The following is a 10570-nucleotide window of genomic DNA, read 5'->3' as shown; positions in this document are numbered from 1 at the left end:
ACCCCCAGCACCGCCATCCCCTCACAGGGACCCCCAGTACCGCCATTCCCTCACAGGGACCCCCAGTGCCGCCATCCCCTCACAGGGATCCCCCCAGTGCCACCATCCACTTTTGGAGGGCAGTGGAACTAGTATCTCTCCAAGGTCCCTTCAGCGCAAATGAGTCTGTGATTGATTCTGTGATTCTGTGATTATTTATGGGACAATCCCCAGAAGGGGAGATGCTGCTGCGGCAGCCGGTGAAATTTCCTGTATAAAGGGGAGATCCTGCCATAGCAACTGGTGAAATTTCCTGTATAAATATTGATGAGTCCAGCAGGAAAAGCGCCTCAGAATCTGCCAAGTCAGGACCGCCCCATGGCTGCAGGTCCCTCCCCACCACCCTCACAGACTCACACAGACATGTCCAGCGGGATCCTCTTCATTTCAGCCTTGTCAATGCACATGGAGAAATGTGCTGTTCAAAACCTATGTRTTTTACATCTCAACCCCCTTTCATTTAATTTCTTTTCTTGGGCAGAGGCGTTTTTATTTATCTTCATTCCTTTCTTAAATCTGAGCCTAGCAAAAAACAGGTTTTTCACCACTGTCYTGTCATCATCAGCATCTGAACATTTTGGTGACGATGTTCGGAGCTGGTATGGACAGGACAGGTTTCATTCCAGCTGCTCTGCCTTGTGCATTGCTTTCATATTCAGAATCTGAAAGGTTTCGGGATTTTTTTTTCTTCCTCAGAAATGTTCCTATTCAGAGAAGAACCAACCCTAAATAAAGAACATAAAGTTATTTTGGAAATAAACTGTAAAGTCGGCAAGACAAAGACTTAAAATCAGCTAAACCTTCTCTCTCCTTTGCTTGCTTTCATGAATAGTTTTGGAAAAGATCCTGATTTCAGTTTTGAACTAGGGGCAAGCCCCATGTTCAAATTTTCTACATTTTTCCCTTTGCTCAGCTTGACAAAGGAAACTGTGTCCTCACCCAGCAAGCTAGTGTGATGTTTCACATCATGGGACTAATTTTCCCTCCTAATTTGTTCATGTTGAATAAGAAAAGATAATTTTCAGACATTAAATTTAGATTAAGTCATGACTAGTAGTAAAGCCAGCTTGATCTTGTTATAAATATGCCTTGACCTAAGTGAAAACAATTAGAAGATAAAATGATTCTTAAAAGTCTAAGTGTCTTCTTATAGAATACACTATAGTGGGAAGCAGCGACCAGATAAGGAGATATTAGGTTTCTTAGGCTGAAGAAGATTACACAAAATAAAGCAAACCTAATTTTTTAAGTGATCATTCCCTAAAACTGGGTCAGGAAATGTTGCCTCCCTTTGTGAGCAGTTATTAAAACCAAGCAAATCCTTCCTGATAAGAAAGTATTTAACAGGATTTCATAGGAGAGATAASCACACCAGAAGACATTTAGTTATAATTAGGAATGCTCATTGATTTACTGTATCCAAACTACCAAGGGCTGGTCAAGACCATTCAAAATACTTGATAAATTCACAGAGATTTCCTACACAGGTAGTTTCCCTCGTAATTTTATATGAGAAGAGCAGGATCTGAGGTAAACACAACAATTCTTGTCAGAAATCCAGCCGCCTTTCTGTTCTCCTTTCAGCAGGAGGCAAGGAGATGTTTGTGTTTCCAGGTTGGAGTTTGCTKCTGCTTCCTCAGGCGTGAGGATGAGCTCAACGAGGTCAGCCGGAACCGACTTGGATTGGTTTCAAAAAGCCAGTGCGACAGAGGATGAAGTGTTCCTTCCAGGGAGATGAGAGGCAGCAGATCAGAGCTAATGCCTTGCCTTTGGATGTTTTGTTTTCTAACTGTAGGGTTGGAAGCCTCCCTGGCAAGAGAGGTTGTGCAGTTGGAGGTTTTCAAGACTCAACAGGATAAAGCCCTGAGTAACCCCACCTTGGTCTCACAACTAATGCTGCTTTGAGCAGCAGGTTGGACTACAGGATCCTTCCAACCTGAGTTATTCTATTATTTTCATCCATTTTACACCCATTATCTTTGGCTTTCTTCAGATAGCAAACTGAGAAAGACTAGGCTTGAAAGTTCACTTGCATAAAGCATGGCCAGGAAAAAGAATTGTGAGCTTAACTGCTTTGTAGGACTGAGCCATATGACCCAGCCAGAAAGAGGTAAAAATCTCTGTACGATATGATAGCTCTGCAAAGAAGAATTATAAAAAGATTGAGGAATTACAAGTCTTTTGAAATACATATCACRGACTTGTATGTGTTTGCAAAACGAACTGGAACTGCAAAATAACTACTGAGACACTTTTAAAGCACTACAGCCTCCAGTGTCCTGCATAACAAGGGCCAAGATGGCTTTTGGGCACAGCCTCCCCTGGCTGTGCGAGGTCATATATCGTACAGTCTGAGCTGCTCCTTCATGTCTCCTTCAGACATCTCTCCAAACGTGTCACTTTTTTCCTTCATCAGTCTGAAGATGGCAGCCAGCTGCTCTCTCTGAACCCTGTCRAGAAGAAAAGGAGAAGTAGGAATAGCCAGTCCAGGAGCAAGCACGCTGAGGTCAAATGGAACACGGAGACAAAGGCAGGGCACTGTGCAAACCTCAGTGGCTGCAGGAAATCTGTCCGKGTGAGATAAGGCAGAGATAGCCTCTGGTTCTCTGTCCTCCCCCTTCCCATCTATTCCCATCATCCCATGCATGTCTCTCTGCAGCTCCTTAAACGTGGAGATAAACCAGCCTGYTTTAACACTAGCTTTGGAGTTCTTTAGGGCTTATCTATGCTCAAAGTTTCAAGATAACTTGACATGTGGAATTTTATAAGACCAACATGCCCCAATTTAGCACAGTCCATAATGAACCTGGATTAAGATTCAACAGCACAATGTCGGTTCATTCTGTAATGAGAGGACATAGATACATAGTAATTCAGGAATAGCTGTTACATTTTAAATGCATATCCTAACTTAAAAAGTAGAAACCAGACTGCCTCCCAGTGTGGACATGACTTTAATCAAGCAGATATTGGAAGATAAGAACACAGATAGGAATTTGGATAGGATTTGATTTGAGTTTGTCTGCCAATGTCAAATGGTGAGATGGACCCAGGTAGCCAGTCCATCAGTGAGATGGTCCCTGTGTGGGCAGAGGCCGACCAGTGGACCACCTAGCTCAGATTTTTAATCCCCAGGCAGTCCCATAGTAGATGATTAACRCTCTTCTCCTCCTAACAGAGGATATCCTGATTTTTCCTTGCTCTGAACCAGTTAACCATTGTACATTCCACAGCATGAAGATTGGTATCTGTGACAGGGCTTTATTTGGAGAGGCTTTAYAGGAGGGCTTGTATTGACCATCACTCAGGGGTACACTCCTGTGGACAGTACAGGAGTGTCATTTGTTTGCAGGTAGCTCATGATCTGAGCTACAAAATTCTCTTTTAGGGCAAAATGAATGTGCAYATGGCTCCAGGCAGGGCTGGCTGAGGGATGGAATGTTCCCACTGCCAGACTTGTACCTGATTGGGATCAAGCTGCTCTATTGCCTAGCACATCTCGTTCCTGACTCTCCTGTGGAAGATGAAAAGAACTAATGAGGATGTGGTGCTTTATGGCTGTAACAAGGCAGATGTTGTTCCTATTACTTCAAGGCTCATTTTGTTCCTGYGTGAACATGGGGCCAGAACTCAGTGACAGCTCAGAGCACAGAMCTGCCACAACCTCATCTCCTCCTCCTTGTTCAGCACCTTTAGACTTCCCGTAGGCTAAAAAGGCAGAATCTGGCATTTACTCCCACATAATCAGCCAGTCAAGAGTCCTCTTTCCTGCCACAACCAGCTTCCCACACAGGACTTTAAACCATTTAATTAATCCATTTAAATGCACGCCACTGGATAACCTGGGGTAGTCTTCCTGCAAGCCTGGGCGGACAAGCTATCAGCTGTTCCAGTAACAGGAGGGGCAGGGATAACTATTGACAGGCAAAACCAGGACAAAATCTTTGCTTGAAAGAAAGGACAGCATCAACCCACCAGCARCACAAACAAGAGCAGTGGAAGGAGACAGTCAGGAATGAACAGAAGACCCTTCCCTCTCTTCCCTGCTCCTCAGCTCCTGCTCTGGGTTCAGCCCCAGCAGATACAGGAACAGCAGCCTGTCCTCTCAGCACTGCTGAAGCAAACAAGGGCAGGAAAAAAAGCAGATCCTGGCTAAAGCAAGCTCATTTGCCAGTTCTATTCTATTTCAATTGTCCTAAAGCCAAACATATCTTGATAATGATGTGGGATCTGTCAGTTATGGAAGCCTGGATTTGTCTGTCTCTACTGTAATGTTTTCTGCTCACAGGAAGAGCATCCAACTGCCCTTTCCAGACAAGAGGAAGGGAAGCAGGATCATTAGTGATCAATATTTTAGATCAMTGCTGGGCACCAGAGGGCACATTGCCAGTCTGGTGTGGAGAAATTCAATACACAGCTTGGCCTCCTATGTCTCCAGTCATCCCAGCTGGAGTGCTCACACGGGTCTGCATCCCTCACTCCTTATTTCAGACATCAATAATGCTGAAACCTCTCCAAAGGCTCATTTCCTTGTCTCCAATATGAGAAYCATAGGCAATATTAATTTTCTTTCTTTTTAAGCACAACATCAATGCATTTTTGCTCTCCCCTCAACTTTAAATATCATGACTGTGCATTTGGAAAATAGAAAAAAGATATGTTACTGCCGTTACTTCTCTGYACTGCATAATCTACAACAAAGGCACAGCAAAACAAAGATAAAGAGAGAAAAGAGCCTGGGAAGGAAGAGTAAGGCAYCACAAACATGAAACTGTGTTTGAAGAGGAGCTGCTCCTATCAAAGGCAACTTTGCAAAACAACTTTGTAGAGCTCCATGTTGGTTTAGTTTTGGTTTGGGTTTTTTTGGATGAGTTCAGATCAACAGACTCCATTTGCAGTTAAAATAATTCTATCTTCTCATAAACGTTGTTCTCAAAACTACTTGGATTCAGGAGGTCAAACAGGATTTTACTTATTGCTGACAAAATAGATTAATTAAGGATTTTCAAAGCAGCCTTATTCCTCTTCATAGGCAATTACATTTGCATACTTAGCTCCCTTAGGCTCTTTTTAGACATTTCAGTCCAAGACTTTTACAGTTAGCTGGAGGTTTGGGGCAGTGAGYCATAGGTATGTTAGAGATCTGGGGTTTAGGAACTGCTAAGCTGAAATCCTGGGCAGAGCTCTGCACTGGGAATGTTGTTAATTGCTCTGCAGCCAAACAAGACCAGGATCCTGYKGCAACACTGCRTTGCTTCAGCAGAAAAAAAGCAAAYATCCCTGATTTTCCCTCTGATCTCACTCTGTTGTTAAGGAAGCCAGTGGAATCATTTATGGGGTAAAAGTCATAGGAGGGTAGAATGTACCTCTACCCTAAAATCCAGATTTTTGACACAAAACTCTTGAGGACAAAGTTACAARCTGCTGGAGGCAGGGAGAACAAGCACAAACCAAATAAACTATTCAAAGGTTTATTGGACCAAACAAAGGCAATTTTTACAGATTCAAGCCACTAGAATTACAGTCCTTTGTATAAGAGCCACCATCAGATACAAAACAAACAAACAAAAAACAAACAAAAGTAAAAAATACCCAGACAGCCATTTGAGTTGAAGAAAGAGTTTGACTTGCTGCTGCTAGCAAAAATCTGGACTCAACTACCGACATTGCTGGATGTACACATTGCCATGTAACTTAAACACAACGGATATAAGGCATTCTTTGCATAGTTGGGTGCTTGGGACACAGTCAGCCAGCCAGCACTGAGGGGAGACAGCAGCTGTACCAGCGGGATGTTGAAGCAGAGGGTCCAGATGTGCCTAAATTCATATGCAAACCACTGAACACGCTTGCAGTTGTCGGCTGGGAAGGGGCAGCCCAGCCTCTTCTAAAGCTGGAACCTCCTGCTGTTCTTTACATGAGCCCTTTAATGCAGAGTTTGCCAACCCCAGGCGCTGGAAAGGACAACTGTGTACAAGGTTTCAAGTATTGTCTGCATAGGAATTAAAAAGGAGGGAGGGGGGCAAGCAGCCTGTTGGGTTCCTGATATGTTTGCAGYATTAGCCAAGAGTCAGTGACAGAGAAGCTTTGAAGGACACATCCCCACCCAGCCTGGTGTTTCTGCAACATTGCTTGAGGACTTGGACCCTCTTTTCTCTCTCAAAAACCAGCTGGGTTTAATTTAAAACTGAGTATGTGCCCAGACAAATTCATCTGCTCTGTGTGACAGAGCTGAGGGGCAATGCCAAGCTCTGGCTCCCAAGGACCAGCAAAAGAAGAGGGCACTAAAACAGCAAGCAGGCAGAGGAATGGGGAGTGTGCCTCTCCCAGGACCCCCATTATCTCATCCTGAGCCAGAGAGAACCTCTGATGCCATAGCTACCTCCTTGTGTTTTTCCTCTTGGGAAAGGGAGAAGGGAAAAATGAGGATGCAGATATTAACAGCGGGTCTCCTAAACCTCCACCACAAGCGGAACAGCTAAACCATCAAACTTCATCACTTCTTGAATCTCCTGTCTACCTACWGAATCAGTTCTCTGCTCAAATAACTACAGGACAAGATTTGAGTCAGCCCAGCCATCGTCTGACATCCCTCACGTGGACCCCACTTCATCCCTCCACCCCTCGGAGTAAAGCAGCTGTGTACAACACTGGAAATCACAGGCAGTTCCCACCCYTCTGCCATAAAGAGGAGTTTGGCCCCAGGATGAAACAACTTGAGAGTCTGGTACAAGGTCCCAGCTGGTCTGAGAGAAGAGCTATGGTTTGCCCACCCCAGGAAAGGAACAACATGGATTTCATGGCCTAATACACATAACAAACACAACTAATAGACGTGTTGCATATTTAGTGTTCACTTTGGGTTCTGTCTGGGGGAAAGGGAGGAAGGTKCATCCCAGCCCCCCAAACACAACTCAAGTCACTGCTTGGGCTCAGCCCCAGTCCGTGGAGCCACATAACAGTATCTCCTCAAACTTGACAGCATGGGAGTTTTGAAGAACTCAACTTCAGGCCAAGAGGGGATCCCAAGTTTTGAGGGTTTATGGATTTCTCTTATGGGTGTGTTTGGTTGGTTTTGGTATTTCTCTCAAGCCTTTAAAGATGCCAAGGGATGCCTTTAGGAGGAGGCTAGGGACAACTTCATATAGTCTTCAGGTCTGCAAAGAGAAACAGGGAGAGAAATCATTTCAGTAATTTCACCCCTCAGTTTGGTTCATTATTATTCACATAAACGAGCAGGGGGAACCCTCGGTGTGTGTGTTGGGGGGAAGGCAAGGCAGCTTCCCCCTCAGGGCAGGACAAGCTGCTGTGTGCAAAYGTCATGCCTCTAAGAAGGACTTTGCTTTATCAACTGCAGCAGGATAGTCGAAACCCAATCGGAAGTGCAAATCCTCCAGTCTGGCACCAAGCTAAGTTACAAACCTTCTGAGCTATTAATGACAACTGGAGAAGCCAAAGTAATTAACTCCAAGGGTTACAGCCTCGCGGTCGTGTGCAGAGCCTCCTGGGGCTGCTGGCACCCTTTTCCCATCTGTAGCCAGATGAGCCAGGAACAAGTCCAGATTTCACAAGGCAGTATGTCTGAACAGCTCAACCTTTCTCAATCTTTCTACAGATGAGTCTGTTCATGGGAAGGAGGTAAAAACCCCAGAGTCCCTGCAGGTCACTTCCTTTTGATGGGAAGCTCTCCCAGTGTGCCAGGGAAGGAAAGTGAGATGATTAGATGATTTTAAGTATGGGAACATCCAGGCACTCCTTCAAGGTCKTGCAGCTTGTTGTTAGCAGAGCCAGGGGCTAAAAAATGTGGTCCCTTGTTCTCAGCTGGAACTTCTTGAACACTCTGCACTTACTGCCCCAGCATCTCTCATGGGTGAACCATCCAGCAGAAGGCTGGACAGCTGCCCRTGGACACAGAGACCTGCACTGGGGTATAGGGATCCTACATCACCCACCCTACAAACATATACAGACACGCCCCAGCCTGATTCCTCCTGGATTCAATGGGATTCATGGTCCATAACACCTGAAAGGTGTTTGGGGCATTTAAAAGGACCCTACTCCTGCATGATGGCAAGGAACAGCCTCATTTCTTCTTTCGCTCTTCTGCAAAATCTTGCCTTATCCAGCAGCCTCCTGAGCGYGGCCACTGACCCGGATCCCGGATGGGAGATTCTGGGGAAGCATCACGTGGGACCGGGGTTACTGGAGCGTCATTGCCGAGACTCAGTGGCTGTCCCATTAGGACAAAGAAAGGAAATTTTCCGGAGTGGATAATCGCTCTGCGGGATTCGCGGCACTGAGGAGAGGATCATCCTGMTCAAGTCACGCAAGCATAATCAGATTTCACGTGTGAGGGCATAAGCTCGTTGCCATGGGGGCCCAGGAGGGGAGGTCCCCTCCAGCGTGCCACAGTTGGAGCAGGATGGGATGGGGGACATCAGCGAGGGTGTATGGGTCTCAGTGGTAGTCCCTCACAGGGATACTCACCTCTACCACAAGGCCAGGTTGATAAACTGGGGTGAGACTCAAAACCAGCATGACCCCAATGGAGGATGTCCATCAGGGCCAGAAATTCCTACCTGCATGACAGGAATACCCCTTTCTGCTCCTGGGGCAAGCTGTGAGGGGAGTTAAACTAAAGAGTATGAGGCACTCCCTCTCTGGGACACTGGAGCCATATAACCCTCCAGGCTGAGCTCTGGCATTTCAGCCACGGAACCTAAAAGTCTTAATTTTTAGCTTGGGATGGAGGTTCAGAGATTTGAGCCACTGCTTATTCTTGGCTCTTCCCTCCTTTCCACTCTCCTTGGATGAGCATGCTTGCCCTCAGCAGCTCATCAATCAAACCAGGTTAGGGTCATCTTTTGCCAGAAGCTGTATCCTTTCTTCAGATGAACATTATCCAAGTATCTCTGCTCTGGCCAATCACTGGCCAATCACTGAATCACAGGATTTATCAGCTGGACATGGCTCTGTGCAAGAAACAGCTGGAGAGCAAGGAGCCCAGACCACAGGTCTGGAATGTGAGGGTGGCTCAGGGATTGAAGGTCTCAAAGACCATGGTTTTCCTGAAGCATGGAAACTGCRTGTCCTTCTGGTGGTTCAGCAGCATTCCCTTCACTCCAGCTCAGCCACAGCATTGGCACAAGGATTCTTGCTTATGAGAGCAGACAGCAGCTCAGCTCTGACAAACTGGGGGTATTGCTGRCATTCCCGTGTGCATTTATCCTTCATGTGTGCAAAAATCCACAGCAGGTCAGGAAATCTGTAGCCCATTCACTGACTACAGCTTTCCAAAGGAATCCTGACTCACTCTAAGGAGAGCCCAGAGCATCCTACTGTAACCATGTCTGGTAACTGCCCTTTTCAGGAATAATTTCACTCAAAAAGATGATTTTCAGAAGCAYGGAATATTCCCAGCTCCTTTCCCTGGCTCAGGACCTTGTCAGGACCATCAGTCCTCTCTCTGAATCCTGTCAAGGAAGGCAGACAGCAGACTGGCTCCAGACTCTTCTCACTCCAGGCTGTGATTGACCCTTGAGATTGAAGAGCAGGGAATAAAGGCCCTCAGTGCTGGGCAGACCTGGCAATGGGTGGTTAAGTTCTCCCCAGGCAGTTCCCTCCCGTCTCACTGTTGGGGATGTCCCATCACCAACATCCTTCACCATCACCACTCTTTCCCTGTTTCTTTACCATGGGGACAGCTGCCATCACATTTCTGGTGGTGACTATAACCAGTCTTGGCAAGGACTGAGGTATTGCAGGAAGAACATGAGGAATGACACACTAAATCTGAGCTTTYCTGGTGGTCCCAAAAGTGTGAGTTGCTTCAGCCTATAAGTAACACACAGAGAGGACTTAAATGCACAACAGGGAGACAGTGCTTAGAAAAGAGTGATTGAGTGAGAGGTACCAAAAGGAGCTTCTATTGACACAAATCTGAATTTCCTGCAGTAGGACAGAGAAGTTGAAAGGTGCTCTTGGTTTTGGGAAATACCTGCTGTGCCTTGAGGCTGCCAGAGACGGCGTGAGCAAAGAGCACAAGACACATTGCCTTTGGGACAGGGGATGGTGAGGGGGCAGTGGGGCTGGGGGCTGTGCCACCCCCGAGCACACCTTGCCCATAGCCTTTTCGGGCAGAAGCTTCTCACGTTTCCCAGTCACAACAGCAACAGCTGAAAAGGGCAGAGCACAGCCAGGAAGGTGGCTTGGGTTCCTGACCAGCTCACCCATCAGCCGTGTGCCCATTCCCTTGCAAATTCCTGACCCTCCCAGCTGACCCTGCACATTGGGAACARYCMCAGCRGGGCCAGCTTGTGYTTTCCTCCATCACTCAGTGTTTGTYCTCCAGCTCRCTGAACACCAGTTTGCTCCCAGCCTGGTGAGGTGTCCCCATTCCCTGCATCCCTGGGTCTCTCCCAGCGGCAGGGGAGCCCAAGGCAGGCAGAGCAGGGCTCCCAGGGAGTTAGCAGGCAGAGAACAGCCAGCCGCCCATGCTGCACAAGGTTAAGCAGAAGCAGATGAAGACACA

General features: G+C 46.7%; 1 protein-coding gene and 1 long non-coding RNA gene across 3 annotated transcripts in view; both read right to left on the bottom strand.

Moving 5' to 3' along the window:
* Positions 1–540: 540 nt before the first annotated feature.
* The window catches only part of MXRA7 (matrix remodeling associated 7), a 29105-nt gene continuing 19075 nt past the window's right edge, over positions 541–10570 (bottom strand). The window contains exon 6 of the mRNA XM_057378943.1: positions 541–2489. Within this exon, the coding sequence (XP_057234926.1) occupies positions 2375–2489 (115 nt within the window). The 3' untranslated portion in view covers positions 541–2374. The remainder of the gene's footprint in view (positions 2490–10570) is intronic.
* The window catches only part of LOC130581063 (uncharacterized), a 10709-nt gene continuing 5633 nt past the window's right edge, over positions 5495–10570 (bottom strand). For both annotated transcript variants that reach the window (XR_008966187.1, XR_008966188.1), the window contains one exon: positions 5495–7196. This is a non-coding gene — a long non-coding RNA (uncharacterized LOC130581063). The remainder of the gene's footprint in view (positions 7197–10570) is intronic.

The sequence above is a fragment of the Malurus melanocephalus genome, unplaced genomic scaffold (assembly GCF_030028575.1).
Source record: "Malurus melanocephalus ecotype Western Australia unplaced genomic scaffold, MMel_1.1 scaffold_381, whole genome shotgun sequence".
In the NCBI taxonomy this organism is placed as follows: domain Eukaryota; kingdom Metazoa; phylum Chordata; class Aves; order Passeriformes; family Maluridae; genus Malurus; species Malurus melanocephalus.
The sequence above is the reverse complement of the archived record's forward strand: the minus strand, read 5'-3'. Positions and strand labels throughout refer to the sequence as shown.